We start from the raw sequence: 25,254 nt of genomic DNA, 5'->3' as shown, positions 1-25,254 counted from the left end.
AGCTTCCATGAGCAGCAGATCTCTTGGCAGAAATGGAGTGATGTTATCTCTCAGAGTCATAAAATGTGCATCTGATCTGGGTGGTAGGGGCCAGAGCTGGAAAAGATGTATTAGTAGGGTTATTAGAAGCTCCATGTTCTACTGCTTGAAACTGGTTAGAAATGCAGATTTTTCAGATCAGGTGAGATATTGCATGCCATGACCTAAACTGGATATAGATCCATCTTCCAGTTTAGATGGAAGAATGTTTCCCAATCTCTTTTCCTTCCCATCCCAGTGTATTGCCCTCTTGCCTGAGTCAGTGCAACTGCTTAGCATCATAGAATCCTAGAATAGTTAGGGTTGGAAAGGACCTTAAGATCATCCAGTTCCAACCACCCTGCCATGGGCAGGGACACCTCACACTAAACCATGACACCCAAGGCTCTGTCCAACCCGGCCTTGAACACTGCCAGGGATGGAGCATTCACAGCTTCCCTGGGCAACCCATTCCAGTGCCTCACCACCCTAACAGGAAAGAGTTTCTTCCTTGTATCCAATCTAAACTCCCCCTGTTTCAGTTTTAACCCATTACCCCTTGTCCTGTTACTACAGTCCCTAATGAAGAGTCCCTCCCTGGCACCCCTATATACTTGTGAAAGCCCACTGCACAACCATATTGATTTTAACCTAGCCCCATTAAAGTTGGAGTAGATTTTCAAAATAAGAAGGTAAGGATTTGGCAGATAAGGGTTCTTTTTCCCTTTTCATTTCCAGACCATTTCCCTGATCTGCTTATGGTGTGCTTTTACAAACAGCTGCATCAGTATCCCCAGGGAGGCAACAAGCAGCAGGGTGGCTGAGCCCTGGCAGGAGGGAACATCTCAAGCTGGGTTTGTCACCAGAAACGTTGAAACGTGGAACCATCCCTCCACTGAGGTTGACATTTACAAGCCCAGGAGCCTGAACTTTGCTAAAAACAAACTTATGTTTAAAGGATTCTTGGCAATTGGATTGCCTGCTGATTTCTGCATCCAACAGATGTAAGCATCGATCTGGCTTCACTTGGGCAATGATATGTACAATGAAACATTGGGCTTCAGGAGCTCATGGCTGAGGGGATGTTGCCGTCTCCTCTGTCTCCATGTGTGCCACTTCCTTCTTTACAGATATAATTGTTATCTAATAAATTAACATTTGTGTACTGCTTTGAAAGTCATGAGCACTAAATATAGGTTCCTATTAGCTCATATCCTGGCAAAATATTTCTCTCATATAAATTGCTTTTTTAATTGAATTATCCTTTGCGATTTCTAAACCACACAAAATGGTCGGACCTCTGTTATTTATCATTCTTCTCTGCAAGTGTTTGCCAAGGTAGGAAGGAAATTGGGTCAAGAACTTACTGCAAAAAAGCAGATAAGCATTTTACTTCACTTTTATGTCCATGATTCTGACGAGCTTAATAATCTTTGCAAATCATTAGCATGTCATGGCCCAGAATCCATCCTGAAACTGTATGATCTCACCTAATAAGTTTCTTGTTAGACTCCTAGACTCTCTTGGTCATCTTCTTAATAGTGATACATATCCCCTAGATTATTTATTTAAATGACATGTTTAAAAGCATCAAATAGGACCCTTTTCCTTGGCTGTGAAACAGCTGAGAACGTTTATATCTGTTTTTCATAAAATGGGCCCAAAAGGTTAAATGCTTTGTCCAGGATCACACAATAAATTTGTGGCACAGCTAAGCATAAGGGAAACCAGTGCTGTTTCCCAGACTCTCGCTTCTGTGGCGAAGACATTGCTATCTCTTCATCTCAGGAAGGATTGCATGGTCCAAACGAAGATGATTAACTCGTTACTTAAACCCATGGCCTCCATCTCTTAAATTCTCTTGTCTTTTAACCTTGTGCAAGGTCAGAAATGCACACAGTACACTGCAGAAGTAGTGGCCTCGCGATAAGCATCTAGCCCTGGTGTTTCGGGTGAGGGATTTTTGGTTTTCATTTTCCATAAAACAGGCTTTCCAGAGATAGAAAGTCATCTTATGACTTGAAATGAAACGTTCACAGTTCAAAGATAGCAACTGAATAAGACCTGTGTGTCTTTCCCAATGTGCTTTGCTATGTCTCAGTTAAATGCTGCAGCCCCATTACTGAGTTTTGCATTGTTGTCTTTTCCCTCCTATGACATATAAAAGATTGTGTTTGTTGCACCTATTTGAAACAAATAGTAATAATTAACATTTATGTAGCATTTTCTGCTTTCTAAGCACTGCACAAACACTGACTAATTACTCTTGCTTTAGTGTAAATTAATGTAATCCTACTCTGCTTTACGATCTATTTGCATCTTTTGTTGACTGAGAGCTAGTTCAATTACTTCTAATCTTTGGTCTAAGTAGTCAGTAAAGGTATGGCTAAGAAGAGCCATTTACATCTTCAACTGCCTCCTCCCCTCCCCTTTCCCTTTTCTCCCCACAAGGTCTTTTTGCTGTATATTCCTCAGGCTGGATTCCTCGGCATGGTAGCAAAGCTCTCCTTCAGCAGAACAGTGAGCCTTTCCACTCGTTTCATTAAATGGCATACAAACTTTCTCTTCATTGTAAGAATGACTTACTTAATAAGTAATTCTGTTTTGCCACACAAAAAGTCAAATACAAGACATTTTCCTGTCGAAAACTGAATGACTTATCACTTGGTCACTAAATAAGTGGTCTTAGTACTAATAATCTATAATTTAGTTTCCAGTTTGGACTTGGATAAATCACTTAATCTCTTACCTAGCATTTTCTGTACTGAAAAATGTGAAAGCCACTTGGTTTTCATGAATACTGGTACAGAATCCAACAACTCCAGTAACAGGCTTCTGAAGTGCAAGCAGGAGCTGGGGTTTGTGCAGTCTTGGACATTGACTTCCTGCATGACCTTGTTCAGGTCACCTTCCTTCCTGTCTGTGCTCTCAACCTAGGGTCCCCTCGGAGTCAATAGAGAAAGAGTCACTTGCAGGTAACATTTTACCTGTGTCTGTAATAGATGTCTGAAATAGTTTTTAATGAATCTTGCTCTATAAATGCCTTTTTGTTTTTCTTCACTGATTGTAGAAGGAATCAAGTGTGACTGGCTGTAGATGTTTGCAGGACTTAGATCCGAAGTTAGGTGAGACAAATTGTATGTACATGGGCAGCCTGCTCACCCTGCCATGTAGATTTACAATTGAAACATAAAATCAGAATCTCAATTTTACCTTCTGGGTTTTTACCATGGTGGTAAAAAGGCCAGAAGTAAATAAAAATAAACCCTGCTGTTATTCTGATACTTTGAGCAAGTAGGACAGCAGATTTTTGCAAGGAGAGTATAAATGCAGCGGTATATGTTTTTAGCTGAGCTACATTACCACTTGTCATTACCTTATTAAGCCCCCTCCTTAATACATAGAATCATAGAATGTTTGTGCTGCCAGGGACCCCTTCCACTGGAGCAGCTTGCTCCAAGCCCCTGTGTCCAACCTGGCCTTGAACACTGCCAGGGATGGTGCAGCCACAGCTTCTCAGCACCCTCACAGGGAAGAACTTCTTCCCTATAGGTAATCTAAATCTCCCCTGTTTAAGCTTGAACCCATTGCCCCTTGCCCTACCATCTTGCAGTCCTGCAGCATTTGTACATCTGGAAGAGTTCATCAAAGTCTATTTTGGAAGTTCATACCCTGTACACGTCAGTGCTGAGCTGCAACCAGATGTAAGTCCTCTTGACAGAGTATAGTCTGTGTCAAGCAGACAGTGGATTTGTGGGGATGCCGGATAGAGTTCTCTTTGTAAGAGGGATTGCATCTGCTTAGAATGTTCTTAGAGGTGATACCCTTCCTTGTTATTGTAATGAGGGAGCCCTTTGTTTAAGAAAAAAATGAAATAGTGATTATTTTCTATTTCTAATTTACTATTTTTATCTCTATTTTCTCCCCATAGCATTTTACCTAAGAAAAATACGTTGCCTACTGCATAAGCTTGATGTGTAATTGAAAGTTAAGCATTGGACGCAGTAGGGGTTATACTGATTAATCAATCACTAACATCTCTCAATGCACTCTGATTATCTCACAGAGAAGTCCTAAAATAAGTCCACAGACAATCAGAAATCAATTCATGGGACTTTGCAGCCTTTTTGCAGATAATTCATATTTTAATAAACTGAGTTTGAAGTTTTACTCTTTGGGGGATTTTATCAGAACAGGAAAACAGGCTTGCTTCTTTCCCTGCTGAAGCAAAGTGAAGACGGATTGCCCAGAACCACATCATCTGTGACAAGAGCAGGGGCAATTTTACACGTGATACTGTAGTAAGACAAGGACAGGTTGTCTGTGACTAGTCCTGCAGGATTTTGGGGTGTTACTTGCTTGGGTCCTGTAATCTGGACAGGACACTTGCCTTTGCCTGCAGAAGAGGGATGGTAATACTCACATTTCCCTATGCTGTTTGTCCTACCTGATTAGGCCAGAGCTTCCCTTTGCTGTAGGAAGTTTCCCATCATATTGTTCTGCAGAGTGTCTGTATAAATAGTGTTAATAAATAGGCAGGTACAAAATGAATTTCTGCCTAGCAATGTTTTTTGAGCATACATTTGAGTATATTCTTCCAAACTCAGTTGAGCCTAAGGCATCCCCTGACATTCTATTGCAGTAATAAAAGCCAATGCAAACATAAACTCTTATTCTATTACTTTCACAGCCAAGCCAAACAAAAACCCCAAAACCCATTACAAATCTTCCAGTCAAGCTGTCAACCTTCCGTTCAAGCAGCTCAGACACCGGGTTGCATCCAAAGGGTAGAGAACAGGAGATGTGCACTGAACTCTGTTTCACATCCAAGGTGCAGACCAACGTGATGATTTTACTGAGGGATACAGACACATGACAAGGTTTATGCTTTAAACTTTATCTACCAACAGTTTGCTCTTTCTTAGCTTTCCTGCAGCAAACACAGCCACTCCTGATAGTGTCAGTCTGTTTGCAGGCAGGATTAGAGCCTGCAGTGCTGACTGAAGGGAGAAAAGGCAGACATGCCTTCTCTCCTAAAAGAATCCCAGCCTTCATTCATTTCTCTCCCATAAGATCAGAAATAATGTAGAATAGTGATGAATAAGGTACATCCGAGAGTGGGTACGAGTTCAAAGCCTTGATCTTATGGCAAAGGCTGTGTGCTTTTTCACACAACACATAATCACATTGGGGGACTGCTTACAGGATTTGACAAAGGCCAAAAGCATTTAAGAGTCAAAGGGGGTTAGGGAAAGCCTCATAGGACAGGACCATGAAGGCCTGTCAAATCCAATGGTCTTGCTAAGAAATTTGCTGAACTTCTAGAAGTGAACCTTATTCCTTAAATCACTGTTCCCAACTACTCTTCCCTTCTTTTCCAAAGTGCTCAACACTGGGAGACAGGATATAGAGCTTGATGGTCCTTGAGCAGTATAATCATTCTGCTTTGCATGATTTCAGGAGCACTTCATAGGATGGTCAAATAGATATAGAGAACAAGCATGAAGTTGTTGAGTATTGTCAGCTATTTGAGCAGTTAATGCACAACCCTGCATAAAGTTTTCCTGTGTAAAAAAGAGTTCAGTTGAATCCTTACCATGATTGCTAGTTCTGCTTTGTACACCCCTATGCAGAGAAAAGCCATTGTTTCCTCCTATTTTTCCTAGAAGCTCATAGAAATGAAAACATTGCTTATGACTGCATTGAGTACAGGGATAACAAAAAGATGTAGGTTCCTTGTTGTTTACTTGGCAAAGAAGCAGGGATACAGGAGTGTACCTAAGTGTGGGAATTCCCTCGCCAAATGGTGGGATGAAGAGGTTGAATGGCACAAGGTGTGCATGGGATTTGTCTGGGGATTCTTGCTGTTTTCATATGGGCCACCCTGTTATTATAAAGGTTGCCTGTAGGCCACAGAAGACCACTAAGAATTAGCTACAGAGCTTACCCATGAGTGGGCACAAAGCTTATCACCCTGGGTGAGCCCTGTACCAGCCTTTTCTTATTGTCTAGGAGATGACTAGAGAAGATCAAAGACATTTTGTTGTGTTTCAGATAGAACACAGACTCTGATTTGGGGTTTTGGAGGGAAAAGTAGAGTTCCCCAAACAGACTGAGCAAACTTAGGGCTTTCACCTAGATACCTCTGAGACACATTCAATACTTCATCCTATAAAATTCAAATTAAGGGTTTAAATCTTAGTCTCCCATATTCCAGGAAGCAGCACAGATTAGCAGATGGCATGTGATGGAGGAAGAATGGGAATGCTTTAGTGGGATTCATTCAGTGACTGCCTGCATGTGATGCCATGCAGGTCTTTCTCACACTGGGACTCGTCGATACACAAGCTGGTTTTGCACAGTTTATGGATGTCTGGCACACCACACACCTAAACCTTGAGTCTGACATAGCAAGTCAGGAACAATTTGCAGGCTGAACCTAAATCAGTCTACATTGTCAGGCTGGCTCTTCTGGCATTTATTATTTAAATACCCTTATGCATTATCTATTAAACTGAAGTTTGAAGAAAACCCACTTCGTCCAAGAATGGCTAATAGACTCATAAGGAGTATTTTAATATAAAGACTAGATTGTTCCCAAAGCAATTTCCATTTTGGGGAAGGCACTGGAGGGTTCTGATGACTGCAGCAGCAAACTGCTTATACCAATCAAAGACTATTTGCAAGCTTCTTAAACTTCTGGCCCCCAAACCTTCCCCTAACACAGGCTGAAGGCTGCAGCCCATGAGGAAAGACTTAGGGGTTTGCAAATCAGAGATAATTGCATTCCAGCCCTCTTCATGTTTTCCCACCATCCTTCAAATCTCAACTACTGTTTCAAGCTTTCCTGGGCCTCCAGCCTCATTGCATTGCAGTTTTAGATTTATTCACGGAAAGGTCACAAAACCACATCTTTTGGCCAGGACGTCACCAATTGCTTAGCAAGCCTCTTACCAGTCGAAAGAAAGGCTTAGTGGTTGGGATCAGAAAAGGGAGTTTTTGTTAGTTTCTTTAAGCACTGGGTTGAAGCCAAACAGTGTTAACTCGACTCTTCATTCTTCTCTCCTGTGCCTGCTTCTTTCCAAAGCCTTTGCCAAAAATGTGAGAGGATGTTATACCTACAGCTTAATTTATTTCCTAGAAAGACCTCCTGGGATTTGAACCTCTGTTATAAATCTGAAGCTTAAAGTTTAATAAAGAACAGAGCAGTCTTTTATGTTATAGAAGAATCTCCCAGAAACCTGGTAAATAACATCACACTGTTTGAGCCGTGGTCGGGTATTTGCTAAGATCACATCGTCGCAGCCTCTGATCACCTGGCAATACAAATTTGGTTTGAATCACCCCTAAGTACATGTTTAAATATTTGCTGAATATATCAGAAGATTCAACACTACTTTTCTGCTGGCTTTGTGCTTTAGACCAGGTGCGGAATGGCAAGCAATAGCACAGATTTTTCTGGACAAACAGAAATGACCAAATAAGATTTCTCAGGTTCAGCATTTTGTGTCATGAAACCAGAATATGAAGCCTTGAAGCAGGCATTTGCATCCTTATGAAGGTGTGGTGGGACTGTCACAGTGGGCTGTGTTGTTTCAAGTAAGATGTTAAATCTCAAGTGATAGGCAGAGCCAAAAAGTCATTTAAGCATCTGAACTCACGACATCTTCAGCTGCTGCTTTGGGTCCTGAGTTGGAGCTAATTTCTCAACTAACATTGCTGGTTTGACCTTAATATCCAGTGGTGTTTTGGAGAAGATTAATGCACACATGGCAAAAAACTCTTTTCTTTTGAGTCTGAGTGGGGTTTTCATCATTCACCATGGGACTTCACTGGTCAGGTACAATTGCAATTGTACATGCTCCACAGTCTTTCTGACTGAAGGGCACTATCCAAACATGAAAGAGCATCTTGTTAATAATACCTGAGGATCATACAACTCCTCTCACACAAAGATTTCAGGCATGCATTGGCCAAGAATTCTTAAATTAAGTATTCTACTGTGCTTACATGACTTGATTCTCAACAAATCCAAGGCTCAGGATCAGACTCAGCTTGGGAGATCAGGAGTCTGCCCTCAGTTGTGCTGCTTTCTTCTTGTACCACCTTAAGCAAGTCACTTGGACTTCCCATGCCTCAGCTCTTCCTCTATAAAGTGAAGAAAAGGATACTTGCTCACTACTTACCAGCATTAGGCCTTAGTTAATGATTTGATTTGTGGAGCTCAAAGAAGGGAAAATAAAATCCAGCTTGCTGCTCAGTATTCCGTGGCTGTAGTCATTCTACAAAGGGCAGCAGCAATAAAAAATAGGGGGAAAAAAATTGCCTTAAGCAGTGGAATGAGAAGATCTACTTTAAGAAGACAAAAAGCAGGCCCTGCCAAGTAAGACAATGCCATTTTTGCATAGGCAGTTTTGTGGAGGAAAACCGATGACTGTGGGAAGTTGCTTAGCTTATTGCAGCGCAAAGGTGAACCGAATCAACTCACCAAGGATTCACGTGTTCATGCAGACAATGTATTTCACTCTTCCAGGTTTCTCATCATCCCATTGCCATAACTATATAGGAAACACATAAAGCTATCTCTAGCTTTTAAACCCTCACATTTTGACAGAAAATTGGATGATGTGACACGCTGCCTTCCAGAACAGGCACTGTCTATCACCTTGCTGCTAATCTCTGTGATTAGCGACCTGCAACGTAAGTCAGCTATCAAAGACCACCTGTCCTTTTTGCTGTAAGCACCTCCTAGTATATCTCTTTGTGGTGTCATACTCTCTTGTCTGCTTTTTGATTGATGAAAGTTTGTCTTTTGAGCGGTGACTCAGAAAATAAATCATTCCCCTTGCCATTCATTGACTGTGATTCTGCAGCACAAAGCCAGTGTGGTTAATCAAAGCTCCAAAGAGCAACAAAAAAAGCAACAGAACCGAGAATGAGAAGGATAGATAGAAAGGATAAAACATAATAAAAAAGGATTATTTGGGAGCCAACCAAAGCAAAAGCAACATAAAAAGAGCTGCAAATAAGTGTTGTGTTTACTGCACTGCTGCACCAGAACTAGAAAACTCATTTCTTCATTCTGCTTCTTGACATATATGCAAGGATGCAACAAGAGTCCATCACCTCTTAAAAATATAACTATGTTAAGGAGTCTGATTTTACAGGCTTTAGCATGTGAAGAACACTTTCTGGGGTCAGTGGAATTTTTCTGAGTTGAATAAATAAAGCCTGGAGGATCCTTTTGTTGTGGATTATACTCCAAACCAGCTTGTGGTCCAGCTGGGATCATACACTCAGAGGGCTGACAGAAGTAAGAATGGCTATTGCCATTAACTGGCCTGGAGTAAAGAAATAAGGTGAAATTTTATATGTTATGCAGACAGCAGTATGATGAAAGAATCAAACTGAGCCAGAAACACTGCATTGTAGGACAAGAAAGTTCTTCCTAAATAGAAATGGTTCAGAGCATGATCACAAAACAATCTGGGTTGGAAGGGATCTTAAAGCTCATCCAGTTCCAACCCCTGCCACGGGCGGGGACATCTTCCAGTAAACCGTGTTTCCCAAAGCCCTGTCCAGCCTGCTCTTGAACACTTCCAGGTATGCGGTAATAATCCTCTGCATTACCTAGGGACTGAGATCACATTATATCTACACAAAATACATTAAAGAGCCTAAAATCAGCTGCATTTGAGTCTTAAGTTTTCAGCCCAGAAGGCTTCTGTGCTTTTGTGGAGGGAGGAGTGAGGCGATGGAAAGGACAATGTTAGAAGCTTTGGGTTTTTATATCCAGCAAGTTTATGGAAGCTTTTAAAATTATGAGGAGCAATCACGAGCTAGAGGCGGAAAGAAGCCGGTGGTTGAGTATGTAACTGAGACGAGTGTGATTCTTTGTATTCACCGTGTGCCAGAGAACTCAGGAAAAATGTGAGGTGTTGATGGCACGGGTGAAATTGTAGCAGAAGTGAAATCAAGACACAAGGAGTAGCAGATAGAAAAATAATAATCTATCACAGAAACACTGTGAGGCAAATTCCCTGACAACAAAACTCTATTGAAGGCGAGGTATCAAAACCGTCTGGGAATTGGGCCATAAAAATGAAATGACAAGAACTGCACGTCCATGGAGAGGTGCTGGAAACTTACTTAAGTCAGTTCAATGCCATGGTGCCTTCTTTAAATAAAAGGAACAATAAAAAGAATGCTTCATGATGTGTTTTGGGGTGACCTTTCTAGTTGAAAAGTCAAGCCAAGTGGCGAGAGACAGAGAAAGAAAAGGGCTAAGGAGAGTTAAACTTATAAAGACACGAATGACTTGGGAATTGAAGCACTGTTATAGAGGAATGTGAATTTGAATGGTGCAAATTTACAGGACTATTTTTGATGAACTGTAGGAGGAATTTCAGATTTTCAGCACCTTTCTTTTCAAAAAGAAAAACCTTCATCTGGTGGGAATTCAGTCAATTTCCTGATGGGTTTTTTGGCCATTTCCTATGTCGCAAGGTTACTAATGGTAATTACAGACTCTGCTTGTACCCTGTGGCTCTAACTGTGCAGAAAGGTTTTCTTGGCTTGTGTGCCCCTCCCAGTAGAGGGGTTTTAAATGACTGGCCCTTGGTAGGAGTTGCAATACTCGTAAGCAGATTGAAGCCACCTTTCCCTATTTCTTTCTTATATAGTAACCACTTCTCCCTCACATTTTGCTATCTCTATTCCCCGTGACAATAAACCACAATTTCAGTGCTCATTATAACAGCTCTGACTACAACGTCATTGTGAAGGAGCCTATTTTAAGGTGTTTTATTAAAAGGTCTAGCAAACCTGCTCCTTTTGAGGGTTTCACACAAACAGAGAAGGTATAAAGGAGACAAACCAATTCAATAACTGTTGTAAAAAGAAAAGTCACAGTTTTTCAAGCCAAAAAAAAAAAGCTTTGATTTTGTTTTAAGGGAGGAAGACAGTTCACTGAAAAACAATCAGATGCTCTGTTCCTTTTATCTCTCTCCAGTGTGAAATTGCCAATATGTTTGATTCAATACAGCAAAATAGCTACCAATATTCGGTAGATCTCTTGCACACTACTACTGCTGCTTAGCATAAAACCACTTCCTTCACTATTGCTTCCACATTCAGCATTTAGTTTTTGCACCTCTCAGGCCTTAACTCTGCAAAACATTTAACGTGCGGAAATTTTGGCTGGTGAGTAATCCTATTGGTATTGAACTTACATGAATGGATCGAAGTCAGTGAGTTTGGTGGGTTTAAACACATGTTTAAAATCAAAGTGGCACTCAAAGATCTGTGGATGACTTAAACATAGCTCAATTACAAGACACTCCAACCTTTTACCCCCCACTACCCTCTTCCAGTTGTGTTCAGTAGTTTCTATGCCTTTTGCTGACAAATAGGAAGTGTGAACTTGGTCTGCTGCCATTGCTGGTATAGATTGGGAGAGCATTAAGTGGATTTTTTTTTAAGGTAGCATCTTAATTTCCGGGAAGAGTGCCACAGAAACTGTAAAAGTCTTTGGAACTGGGATTCTGTCATTGCAAAGTTCATTTGGGAAGTTAAAGGGGCAAAACCTGTCTTAGCAAAGTTAGAACTGCCAAAATAGGAGTGGGACCCCCTTTTTCTTCACCCAGGTGCAGGTGTATTCACAGCCATGCAGCAGCTTTTGATCTCTCCCGTAGTCTTTCTTCAGCTCAAAAATTTGCTTAGTTATGTTTGTGCCAGAGAGCAAGTGAGGAATTAGTAATAAGACGCTGTTTTCAAGCTTCTGCATTAGTATTATGAATTGTAGGTTATCAGAAACTGTGCAGAGTCTTCCGTCAGGCTCATGGTTTTGACAGCCACAACTGTTGTTACACTACATCCCTCTAAACCAACCTGCAAAGCTCACAGCGCATCCATCCTCGACTACTGCACCATAGCTGTGTTGTGCTGCAACACAAACCCAGGGCACGGCATCTGAGGCTGGGATCTAAGAATCGTAGTGCAGTAAGATATTATTAGTGAGTTCAGGATTCAGCCTTTCAAGAGAGAAATGCCAGCACAATGCAATTCAGTCCTTGCCAACACATTTCCATATGTATTTGCTATGAAAACAACCAAGAACTGATAGGTTTTCTGATCTTCTTCTCTGATTTTAAGTACTGGCAATAAATAACAATACCATAGTACAGCATTTAGAGACTCGGTTTCTGTTCTTTAGTGGTCAGAAGGACTCAGTTCCTGAGAAACTCAGCCTGTAATTTCAGGTTTCAATGTTTGGTTTGCGGGTTTTACCAGTATAAACCAGTTTAGATAGTCAAAAAAACATATTTTACCATCTTGCTGCAAGTGACTTTTTCTTCTTGGTTTCTGCTGCATATAATAAAAAGAAAAAACAATTTTGTGATAATTTTGACAAAAATACTTTGAATATATGTTTTATTTCTGATATTTTCTATATTTGCTCTGTCTGCAAATATGTCTGTTTGCATACTGGTGCATATATATACTTTGGTTTTCCAACAGGCTTAAATCCCAGCTCATGCTGTTACATGAAGCAGAGCCCTATCATTTATTTACACTTTCTCAACTCTGCTTAAGCTTTAATATATTTCTAGCTTAGTAAAGATGAACCCTCTGGGTAAAAAGACATTACAATCTGATTTCTGTTCATATCTCACCCCTTCATTCTTTTCTCTCTCTCCCTTCCTTCTTGTCTTCTTACACTGCCCCATTCTTCTATTCATTCATTCTGACCTCACAATCTATCTGTCACTTTTAAAACTAGAAGACAGCACTTTTCCAATGTTCTCTAGCTGCCCAAATGGAGACATTTCAGCACATCCTGATTTCCCAGAGATTAGGTGACTGATGGATCAAATACGTGACTCCTGGAGGTGTCTGAATCACTTCCTGTGGAAAGAAGACAAGGAAAATCACAATCAGTTTCAAATCCCCAAGTGCGTGCCCAGTTCAGACAGATGCGGGTTGCCACTTGTATGTGTCCCACTAGCTGTGGCAACCATTAAATGAGTCACACATAATTGAGGCTTTCTTTTCACTGGTAATTGTTCTAAGGAGGGTTTTCCTGCAGTCCATTAAGTTACATCTCTTTTGTTCAGTGAAAGGGTGTTTAAATTGGTTATAAGGAAGGAATTCTTTCCTGTTAGGGTGGTGAGGTACTGGAATGGGTTGCCCAGGGAGGTTGTGAGTGCTCTGTCCCTAGCAGTGTTCAAGGCCAGGTTGGACGAAGCCTCGGGTGAGATGGTAGTGTGAGGTGTCCCTGCCCATGGCAGGGGGGTTGCAACTAGATGATGTTGAGGTCCTTTCTAACCCTAACTATTCTATTCTAAGTAGGCACATTAGCCTTCTGGTGCCCAAAGATCCTGCCCTGATCCTTAAGGCTGGAAGTGGTTCTGGGAAACCTGATCTAGTTGAAGATGTCCTGTTCAATGCAGGGGCATTGGACAAGATGAGCTTTGAAGGTCCTTTCCAACCCAATTTATTCTATGATTCTATGTCCCTGCTCATTGGAGGGGTGTTGGACTTGATGACCTTTGGAGGTTCCTTTCAACCCAAACTACTCCATGATTCTATGATTCTATTTCTTTTCCTGTTCTCTTCCAGGTTATTCCAATCTGACCACCACACAGACGTCATTATTTTAATGTTGAATACTCGGACCAGGGTGCCATGGATGTAAAAGAAAGGAAGCCGTATCGATCTCTGACTCGGCGCCGTGACACTGAGCGCCGCTACACCAGCTCTTCAGCCGAAAGCGAGGACAGCAAGGTCCCACAGAAGTCCTACAGCTCCAGTGAGACTCTGAAGGCTTATGATCAAGACTCCAGGTTGACCTACAGCAACAGGGTCAAAGACATGGTTCACCAGGAGGCTGATGAATTCTGCCGAGCAGGTGAGTCCATTTTAGTGGATGCTGCTGCAAGAGCATGAGTTAACCTGGGGTTGGGTCAGAGGCTACCTTTGAAGGACTCTGATCCCAAAAGCAAGATACAAGAAAAGAGAGAACAAAGGAACATCTTCATATATTGCACATACATGGGATGTGTGCAAACCAGTGTCATTATGTGGGATACCACTAGTATGCTACATGGAATGTAATGTAACGGAACATTAACATCTACTAAGTCATATTTTCTGTGCCTTAGTCTTTCTGCCTCCAACAGCCCTTTGCCACTTCTCAGTATGAGACCTGACCCTCTGTGCACATGCTGCACACTACTGACACGGTATGGAAAGTCCCTGTCTGCTCAGGAGACCATTTCATTATGTCATGAAGGAAGTCAGCAAGGATGCCAAGGTAGGAGGTAATGAAGGGAAGAGTGCCACTGTCCACACTGTCCATCTGGGCTACATCAAAACTCAAGAAACATGGAAGAAGGAAGATGCAGAAGGAAAATAACACCCTTGGCATTGTACACGGCCTGCAGGCCATCAATTTGAAATGGGAACATGCTTCAATTTTAGAAGAGTGGGAAAGAACCATTTTTATGACTTACAGGAGTCCATTTAGTGACTCTGGGTCACAGTAGCTATGAAGATGTGGAGGTTCAAGGGTCAGCATGGGCTCCACAGTCCTAAAAGAGAATCCAGATAGGCTTCTTTTTATTGCTACCCTGATGTCAATGCAGTTATATTTTCACTGCTGCTGTTGCCTATGTGAGGCAGATTTCTGGCCCCTGCTATAGCCTCATCTTCATTTTCCTATAGAGACACAAGTGTCTTAGTTCAGAAACCAAGCAGAGCTTCACATAAATTATTTTTAGAAGTCTATCAAAAAAAGCACAAAGTGGCAAAGTGAGTCAAATTGAGTAGGCAGCATTCCAGACAATGAACATAAAAGAGCTGACCTAGGCTTCTCTGTGCAGCTTGGCGAAGCTGATTGTCCAAAAGGAATGCATATAACTGCACTCATTTAACTTGGGGGCTGCTTAATTTCACTCTTCAAACTCCATGCACTTGTGGTTTTGGTGCAAGACTCATCTCGAAGGCACGCACAAGCAAAATGACTTGCAGCAGTATCTTTGTGCACATGGTTTTGGTGTTTGTGTTTCAGGATAACTGCAACAAGCAATAATAAACAAAAGGGCCAATAGGTGTTGAAAGTAATACTTTGGCATCATAAAAGGAGTTTTCCTCTTAGCAACTCTGAAACACTTCATCCTCACTAAGGAATCTATGAAGTTATAAAGAAAAGGAAACCTTTTAGGTCATTGAGTTTGATCACTTCATACAATATATTCGCTGTGCAGGATAGATGTGAATAGGTCAGCGGTTTTCAACCTGAAGGTCTATGAGGCCGTGCAGGTCCACGGACTTCTCCTCCTAAGCCCACAAAAGATAAATAAGATAAAGCCAGTCTATTGACAGGGAGTATAAATTTGCTGTAAACAAGTTCATATTCCCCTAGGAAAATTGTGTAGGGTACTACGAAATAGTAAAAACCACTGATCTAAATGGCTGAAATCAACTGAGAAGAGATTAAGATTAACCCTGTCAGGGCACCAGTTCTGCTTCTGATTTATCACCCACAGATTCTTCAATTTATAGTTTTCTCACAGTTTATCCTCAAAACTGGCCTGAACACCTTTAGCAGACTTTCTGTGCCACATTTTCCACTGGCAGAAAGCCATGAATGAACCTCACTTTGTGGTGCTGCTTGGCCTCATGCCACCTGAAACCAAACCTCATTAGCCTGCTTGACATCAACAAGGCAAAGTGAATTTTTCTCCTGCATTGGTTTGGGAGGCAGAAGGGGGGAAACATTTCAAATTGACCAAATAAATTCAGTAAATAAACAAGTCAGCATTTAAATGGTTTTAGCTCAAGTGAGAGTGCCAGCAAACGTGCAAGTCAGCACAGGAAAAAATAGACCAGATCTGAATTTAAAAGTCTCAGATATTTATTATCTTCCTTTTATTGACTTCAGTTCTTCCAGCTTAAAAGGCAACGGTGGGCATAGAATATGAAAATCGATGCATCTCCTGCTGTTTATTGCAAATAAATTTGATTTTCAGTTAATTGTGGCAGTCATTTTTCATAATTTATGAGCTGCTGTAACTGGAGAGCATCAGTCATGCTGCACATTGACGTGTCTGATGATGTGGCTTGTTTCACGGGAAGGTGGAACTCGCCATCAGTGACTCAAACACACAAGCAAAACCAAAAGATGACCTTTTACAGTACTCCATGGAGGACGGTTGAAAAACTATCCTGGCCTTGCACAAAAGTCAAAACTGGAGCAGAGGAATGAGGTCTCTGGGGAGATAATGCTTCCTTGCGTTAATAACTTAGGTCAAGTTCATTTGCTACCTCATGCTATGGAGTGGCAGAGGACACTCTCTCAGACCACTTTGCAATCAAGTTAAATGGATTAATTTGCCACAAGCTTGCATTGTGCTTCCCAAGCCAGGTCCCAGGTTTTGATGGAGGTGTGAGCCCTAAGCAACCTTATCTGTCCACTCTGTGTGAAAGCTTTAGTATTGTTCAGTCAATTAAAAAGGTGTGAAGTTCACAAAAGCTTTATAGGGTTTGAGTATTATCAGCTGTAGATCTGGAACTAGCTGAGCATTGGTTATTTCTTCCTGATGGCAAACAATTCTTTCTCTGAGCTTTACACAGAAATGTAGCTCCATTATTCATCTTGCATTCAAACACCTTCTCCCTGTTCGCTATGAGCTGCAAAGTCAACAAAACTAAAAAGTGTAGTAAAATAGCATCTACTTTGGGCCAGCTGGTCACTCAATGCCTGTGTGCTCTAATACAGACCTTCTCCCCACAGCAGGGCTCAGGAAAAAGCCAGGGTGTTTCCTCAAGTGCTAAACCAGACTCTGGAAAAGTATAAATCTGTTTCTATTGGATACACATTTTCCACTGTGTGATATTCAACATCAGCAAAAGGAAATGTGAGGAGAACCACATGATGGTGTGGTTTTGGGAAGGGAGAGAACCATAACTCAGTTTTGGATACAACCTCGAGGTCCAGACCTGACGAACAGATGTCAGTAATGAGTAGACATGAACTTCAGTGGTCAAACATAGGTTTGGGCCCAAACCTTGCTGGAGATCTCATTTGGCTTTGTCCCTTTGAAGCATGTCTGTGCTGCAAACACTGCTCAGTTCCTTAATCCATCCCTTCAAGGCATAGTGTAACGGGATCACGGGTGCATTGTGCTGTATAAATGCACAGAGCCACTAAAGGCACTCAGGGGTGACCAAACTCTTTTAAAGACATTCAGGGCTGAAAAACAAAAGCATGCATTAATAAATAAATGTGGCTTAAAGTGGAGCTGCTCATTGCTCTCCCCATTGTGCAACTTTCCGAAGTGTGATAATGTTTCAAGCCTTTTTCACGTTGATTTGCTCTGATTTTGAAGTTCTGCAGGTAACTAGGCATGAACTCACTCAAGAGTCATTCTTCAGGTTGTATTTTTAGTCAGCAATTACATGTATTCACAGCCAAATAACCTCTGCTGTGACTGTCAGAATGAATAGCTAAACTGAGTCAAGGTGTGAGTGGTCAGCAAGGGGAAACTGAGATTGCCAAAGGAAATGTAAATCCCCAGTATGTAATTTCAGGGGTTTCAATGAGCAGAATTCACTCAAATTTCCTATTGCAGTAAAGTTGCCAAGTGCATGGTAGGACTTTTGATCATTGCATGCCTCATTTTGCTTCTCTCCCGAGAAGATTACTTTTTGCCTCTCATAAATAATTCTACCATTCCTCTGTTTGTCTTTGCTTTCAAATTTGATGATTTCATTGAACATGCCCTGTGTTTTTGTCAGGTTCCAGAAGCAGGAATCCAGCTGATTTTTGGTCTTGTCATAGTCACTTGGTCTCGCACTAAGCAAGACAACAAAAGAGGGGAGTCTTTGGTATAATATTGTTCAGTCTTTGGTATGATTTATTCCAGGCCAGGTTGGGTGAGGCTTTGAGGGACCTGGTCTAGTGGAAGATGTCCCTGCCTGTGGAATTTTAAGGCCCTTCCCAACCCCAACCATTCTGTGATTCTATGATATACAGGACACAGGAAATGCTGTGCCTCACTTGAAGACAGAGGTTGAATGATTCTGCCCTTGACTAGGGTGATATGAACCCATCCCCTATTCAAGAGTAACCAGGTTGCTGTGTTTCCTCCCAGGAGCCAACTTCTCTTTGCGAGAGCTGGGTCTTGAAGATGTGACACCCACCCACGGGACTTTGTACCGGACTGATATTGGGCTGCCGCACTGTGGCTACTCCATCAGCACCGGCTCAGATGCTGACACAGAGGCAGACGTGGTCATGTCACCCGAGCATCCTGTGAGGCTCTGGGGGCGCAACACCAAGTCTGGACGCAGCTCCTGCTTGTCAAGCCGGGCCAACTCCAACCTCACCCTCACTGACACAGAGCATGAAAACACTGAAACTGGTAAGTGGTCACAGCACATGCGATGCCAGCCTCAGCCTCTACCAGGAATGCCTCTTACCACTCCACTTTAATCTTCCTTAGGTTTCATGTTGGGTTTTATTAATCAGACTCAGTGAAAACACACTTCTAATAGCCCCATGTCGTGGCCTTTTGTACTGTCCTACGGAGTGTTTGTTAATAAACTGCTGGATAAGATCCTGCTTATTTATCACAGCGACAGAGATCATTAAGTGGCTGTAATGCTCTCCTTGCTTTTTGTAGTGACCTTTCAGACAAAAAAAGCATTTAAATCTCCCCTTCTCTGGCCAATGCTGCTCTTATCTTTGCTACAGATTTTCGGGGCAGATAATTTCCTTCTTTTCCTTGCTGGTTCCTTGACAGGAGCCGTTTCATTTATGCAAATCAACTGACTGCTCTCTGAAGGAAAACGATGGTGAAATATTTTTAGAAGCCTCTTTCTTTGCGTGAAATAAAAGCTGAAGGTCACAGATTTTTTATCTCTCTAACTCTGTGTCTCCAGCTGCGGGGACTCCTGCCTGTGTTTTGTAGGTCTGCGAACCTTTTGGTCAGCAGTTCTGCTAAGCAGTGTAGGAGAGGAGAGAGGGTTTTGATTCAATTGCAGCTTGACCTGGGAGTTCACACATCCCTATATGCCTTTGCACCTTTAATTCAATTATGGCACAGCCTGCTTCTTAATATAGCCGCTGAATACAAGTCATCGGGAGCTGGAGCTCAGCGCAGAAAGCTGATGTGAAATGACTGTGTTGCTTGTTCTCTTTATGCTTTTTGCCACAGTATTACAGTGACAAATGATGATAACTTTTCCTTGGGAAGCCGTGACATGGTGAGACATACACCACCCACATGATTTTATGTTTAACTCCCAACAAAATTACAGTAGAAGCTTAATAAGTTTCTGCTTGCAGATAATGATATATTAGGCAAAGTTCAAAGACAAACGGCCTTGCTGTTCAAAGGATGTACAGAAGAGTCTTTTTAAATTATCTTTACAGTATGTTTTCACTTAGTGTAGTGTCTTCCAGGGTTGCACCCATTTGAACAGACATTTGAATGCACTGCCAAGATGATACTGTTTTCCTTGCAAGCCTTGTGGCTGGATAAAAACCCAGAGGGATCATCACGGTCAATTAGAGTTTTGCACATTCCCAAGCAATCGCTAGAAAACAAACCAAATGCAAACACCTTGTACATCCATCCCATTCGCCTGTATCTGAATCTCTCTCTTGTGCTGTCCATGGTGGTGTATGAGCAGCTGTGATCCTATCCCATACATTTTTCTTTCCATGCCTACTAAGAAAAGCATTTCTCTTAAGCGGGAAGAATTACTTTAGCTGCTGGAGTCTTTATCGCTGTTTTCTGTAATGCTATCTCTACATGTGCAAATGCAACTTTGTACCTACAGATCACTTACAAACGAAATTACATTAGCAACAACACATTAGCAACAGCACAACCCTTGAAAGGCTTTACTGAAAGTAAAAACAGAGGCAGTGATACACCTGTCAGGATTGAGTCAACCTTCAATTCCTCTTCCCTTAAATTCAATGACACGCTAACCATCAGTTGAACCACCGTTTCACAGCAATTAGAAAAGGGAAGACAGAAAGGTGGAGAACATACGTGATGGGTTTTTAAGTGCTTTACAAATGTAGCAGGAGTTTCTTTGGGCCCAAGGCATTTGCAGTCTTAGATGTTGAGCGTTTGGAATGAGAAAGGCTAAATCACACTAAAAAATGCAGTCTGTGTAGCATAACCTAGAATGGTCGTGTCCAGTATGCAGTTGACAATAAAAGAGGTGGTGGAACTTGAGAGAAAATATGATTCAAACTATGTTGTTTGGGATCTCCACCTGGTGCTTAAACACCCCTGGGTACATGTCAGAGACATTAGCGAGGTTCAGGTCAGGAAAACCTGCCCAGAGCTGAAAGACATCATTCCAATATAGGGATTGCAGTTGAAACAGTGATATAAATTTATCCAAACAACGGTCCAAGGGGGGAAGAGAAGAAGAAATAAGGAAAAGTCGCAAATGCAAACAAAATGTGGACATTTTTGGTTTGTAATTTGGCACAAATAAAGGTGTGAGAAACCTTTTCACATCAACCTCTCCCATCCTGAAAGCTGCTGATGGAGTAAATGAAGCCTGAGATCCTCTCAGAAGCTTGGTTTAGCAAACACAAAGGTTGCCCTCTGTTTCCTCCTTCTGCACGTAAGCAGTTACACTGGGCTCTCCGCTATAGCTATTACACAGGCTATTCTGAGAAATCCCAGATTTATAGGAGAAATGTTTTCAAGAAGACATGAAGTTTTGCTAATGGCAGCATAAAGTAACATAATGCTATGACTCAGTTTACAGGATACTTTTATTAGTCAATATTAATTGTTGACAGTATTGATAGAAGTTATAGCCTTTAGCTGAAGTCAATATGGAGCTTTATGAACCTGCCATCAATAGAAGATTTTATGGGGCCCATTAAACCAACTTTTCCAATGAAGGTTAACATCAGCAATTTTTATGCTCTTCATTATTTATCCAAAATAAATAATCAGAATTTACTTCTGATGTTTGTAAATCCAAAGTTGTCAAAGCACGATTCTACCAAGACATTTATTGTTCTTAGAAAATGAGAGGTCTGGCTCCCTCGAAAAGCAGGTTTGCTTTTACTTCAGGAGTAGTGATGCCTTGAAGGAACAGTAAGTGCAGCCACAATCCACCCCTCTGTCTTTAAGTAACCCAATGAAGTGCTCTGGTTCCATGGCATATTACAGTCCATAAATCACCTGTATAGGCAGCTGGCATGAAAAGCCATGCGCTACTTTATCTAAACTATTCCCAGGCCTTCCAGGAGGTTGAATACTCTTACTAGGTTAAGAATTTGTTTTCACCGAAGAGTTAGCTTTAGTTGTAACTCTGGCATTGCCTTCAGCTCAGATCCTGCATACCCAAACGGCCTCAGTAGCTTCTCTTTCATTGCTCATTGCTCAATCTGGATGGTCTCTTTGCAGAATAAGGGGGCAGAGGGAACAACTCAAGCTACTGCACCTTGTCTGGGGATAATACAGTCACTCTCTGCTGCCAATATAGCAGTCACTTCAAAGACGTTATCCTGCAATATGACCATCTAAGTTAAGCTGATACTGTGAACTCCCATTAACAGTTTGCACCCATGCACAGGGAGGAGTTTGGTTCCTGGAAGAGTCAATGGTATTCAGGGAACCTCTTTCTAACACTAGATCATACTGTTTCTCAGTAAGACTGATTCAAGCAAAAGAAGTTCCTGAAGTGGGTGGTCATTTGGATCTGAGCCTGGAGTTAACTGGCATTACCTTAAGCAACCCTGAAGAGGCTTTGTACTGAGCCAGCAACTGCTTAATATAGAGAAGAGCACAATGAAGGAGAACAAGGTAATAGTCCTCCAGAAACTTGAGTTACTTTGCAACAGTTCAGTCACAAACTAAAAGCAAAATACTCATAAAGTTATGAAGTAGAAGTACTGCAAAAGTACAATACCACAGAATAATTTATGTTGGAAGGCATCGCTGAGTCCAGTCTCCTGCTTACAGCAGGGGTAACTGAGGTCAGATTGGGTTGCTCAGAGCCTTGCTCAGTTACACTGTGTGTATCTCCCAGGATGGAGAGGCCACCACCTCTATGTCCTGGTTCTGATGCTGACCACGCTTGTTGAGAACAGCTATTTTCCTAATAGGCAGTCAGAATTTCCACTGCCACAACTGTCATCCACTCACTGAGGATCTCTGAGGACATTCTGACTCCACCTTCTATATATCACCATACCTGAAAGAGTTAAAAGACAGCAGTGAGGTCTCCCTTTAGCAACCTCTTTTATCAGCTGAAAAAAGCCACCTAGATCCTCCTCTCCTTGTAAGCAGTTCGTAGGCAGTTAGGCACTGAAGGAGACAGTCAGAGGAGCTCCAGTGCTAAAGTTTGTAAGTGTAAACTAGACCAATAGCTGCTGAGAATGGTCCATATTGAATGCTGTCTCTGTCAGCTGTACAAGCCTCCCTCTTTCCCCAGTTTCCATAGTTTGTAGCATTGCTGTGCTTTCTTTGACGTCAGGGCCATGCAGAACTGGTCAGACTGGTCTTTGAGCAGCTCAGGCTCTTGTACTGATGCAGAGGTGGACAGTGTTTGTGTGTAAGCACCGATAAATATTTCCTTTAGGTCTATAAGGGAGATCTTACACCAGACTCTCCCAAACTGTTATGAATCATGCTGGCAGTCCCCACATAGATCCACAAATGAAAGATTGGCAGGAAATGTAGATATTCCCATACAGAATCCCTTCCCACAAAGAAAACAACCAATGAACCAACTTTTATTTTCCCTACATTCAATGTGTAACAAGCTTGTTTAACTTTCACCTATTCCTAAATAGCTATGGCAAACTAAGGATTCACTTTAGTTTTAATCTGGGCTTAGTGTTAATGTCCACTAAGGCACATAGTTGGTTAAATATGAGAAAGAGCAGGAGAGAGGGGGAGCAGTTTCCTTCATTAGCAGGACAAGTCAGCAGTGATTTATGTTGTGTACATGTGCAAAGTGGAGCTGATGTTTCTCTCTGTCATCATCTCTTCTTGGGAAGAATGTGGGCAGTATCAAGCCGCCAGAAGGATCTCACAGGCAGGATGAATAACATCAGATGGCTTGAGACAGTTCAGCCAAGCTGGAGATGCTCAACTGTAATGTATTGTGTAAAGAAATTCTTGCAGCAGAAGTGTTGCTGAAGTGTGGGCATTTATCTACTGGACTGAGACATTAGTAGACATGAGCTAAAATTCCAGTTCTAACCACCCTGGAAGCCAAAATTCAGGCTACAGGACCCTTGCTGTCAAATTGCGCTGTGCTGCTTCTTTCCATCTTCACCACTCAATGTAGGAAACATCCTGCAAGCAATTCTGCATGAGTTTCATGTGTGCAGAAGGACTGAGAATGGCTCTGCTGGACTCAAGTCTCCCATTTAACAATGAAGTGGATGCAGGTACGATCAGCCCCAACACTCCCACCATGCATTTGTTGGTCACCTCTGTTTCGGAAGAGCAGTTCAATCTCAAGGTTCATTTGTCTTTGGCTTCACCTCTGAAATCACCAGTCAGTGCCAAAAGTGGTATGGTGACTATAGCAGTACAGACACTTACTCACTGGTGACAAGATTAAGAGCATCAATTCATTTTACTTTGCTGGACCCACATCCTACAGAGAGGAATAATTTTTCTTTTAGTCACTACTTTTCAGGGATGCATTTAAATGAGTTTTAAAACTGTTAATCAAACAACCACCCCAATATACAAACCATTCTCCAAGCCTTACCAACCTGACCAGAAAGGCAGTGGATACGTTGTGGTTAACTTTTGCTTTCCCATCAAATAAACTGCCTCATAGGCTTTTGTAAAGCTGAAGCATACTGGCAACCAGGATAGCTCTGCTTGCTCTACCATCACAGAACCAACCCTGAGGCATTTTAATTGGCATAATACATGATTTAAAGAGCATTCCTTGCAGTAACTGCCACACTTTCTGCTTCCACACTGCTTAAGCCATTTACTGCTGCTGGAAAGAGTGCTTAAGAAACTGCATAGGAAATTAGGGCTTGGTAGAACTGAATGCTTAGAGAAGATATTTGGAAACACAGGGGTACTTTAGAGCAGGAAATAATGAAAGACAAGTCTTTCAAACAAGGAACACCAAAGAAATTATATCACATTATTTCTCTTGGGTCGTTAAAAATCTAACTAATGAGTGAAACTCATTCAAAGGTGTCTGATACAGACCTCATTGAAGCATTTGAATTCTCCTGTTGCCATCAGCAGTGTTAGATCATGTACTAAGTGTATGGTGGTGATCAGCTCCTAGGTGTACAGTGGTAACTGTTTTTGCTAAGCAGTCAGCATGCCAGAGTGGTGTAAACCCCAGTACTCTTGGTTAACTACAACACAGCTTGTTGTTTGCTGCTTGATTTCTTGCATCCATTTTGACTTCTTATGAAATCAGAAAGCAGGCTCAATGATCAAGCCACATGGTCCAGAGTTTCATCACCTTCTTCCAAACATTTTCTCCTCAGAGCTGTTTTACAATAGCAAGGGGAACTCTAGGCAAACAGTAAGGATTTCAGTGTGTTTCTCTTCTTCCCTTTGGTTGTTGAGAGCTCATGTCCCAACATTGCCTGTACTTGCTACCAAGGGCCTTGCAAGGTTTGCCTAAATAGCTCTGACCCTCTGCGTAGGAAGGATTTTTGCTCAGTTTTCTTTACATCCCCCTTGCTGTTCTCCAAATCATGCTGACCCAAATCACTAGCCCAAAATACAATTCAATCTATCAGTGCAATTAGCAGTGTCAGAATTACTGTGTAATCTTAGCATTACAAATGAGTTGTTCATATCCCAGTTGATAATCCATGGTGACTTTTTATCACCATGTTTTGATGAGTAATTTCCTTTCAGGCTTCATACATTCCTTTGTTAATATTATTACCGTGGTTGCAGCAGCATCATCTATTTTTTTATCCCTTTGAATTAAATAGTGCCTTATAAAGTACTTCCAGTAAATGAGTGTGTGCTTCAGACATGCTTCTTCTGCAGACCACGTAGGTAAAAATGTGATACTCAGGGTCTGGAGAATTCAGAAAGGAGAGGTTTTTTCCCCAAAACACACATTCTTCACAATAAATTAAAAGCAAAAGGAATGTGCTGTGAGTTCTACTTTATTCAGTTTCCCTGATGCCTTTTGAGTAGGGGAAGACAAGAATAAATTGGAATTACCCGGTCAAGATCA

General features: G+C 41.7%; 1 protein-coding gene across 12 annotated transcripts in view; it reads left to right on the top strand.

Moving 5' to 3' along the window:
• Positions 1–25,254, top strand: part of TENM4 (teneurin transmembrane protein 4) — a 755,206-nt gene that overhangs the window by 385,910 nt on the left and 344,042 nt on the right. For all 12 annotated transcript variants that reach the window (XM_061343269.1, XM_061343268.1, XM_061343271.1 and 9 more), the window contains 2 exons: positions 13,639–13,927; positions 18,174–18,443. In XM_061343269.1, coding sequence (XP_061199253.1) covers positions 13,705–13,927; positions 18,174–18,443 — 493 coding nt within the window. In that variant the 5' untranslated portion in view covers positions 13,639–13,704. The remainder of the gene's footprint in view (positions 1–13,638; positions 13,928–18,173; positions 18,444–25,254) is intronic.

Source organism: Neopsephotus bourkii, unplaced genomic scaffold (genome assembly GCF_033783945.1).
Source record: "Neopsephotus bourkii isolate Nb327-2 ecotype Australia unplaced genomic scaffold, CSIRO-AGI_Nbou_v1 NB_1825, whole genome shotgun sequence".
Classification (NCBI taxonomy): domain Eukaryota; kingdom Metazoa; phylum Chordata; class Aves; order Psittaciformes; family Psittacidae; genus Neopsephotus; species Neopsephotus bourkii.
The sequence above is the reverse complement of the archived record's forward strand: the minus strand, read 5'-3'. Positions and strand labels throughout refer to the sequence as shown.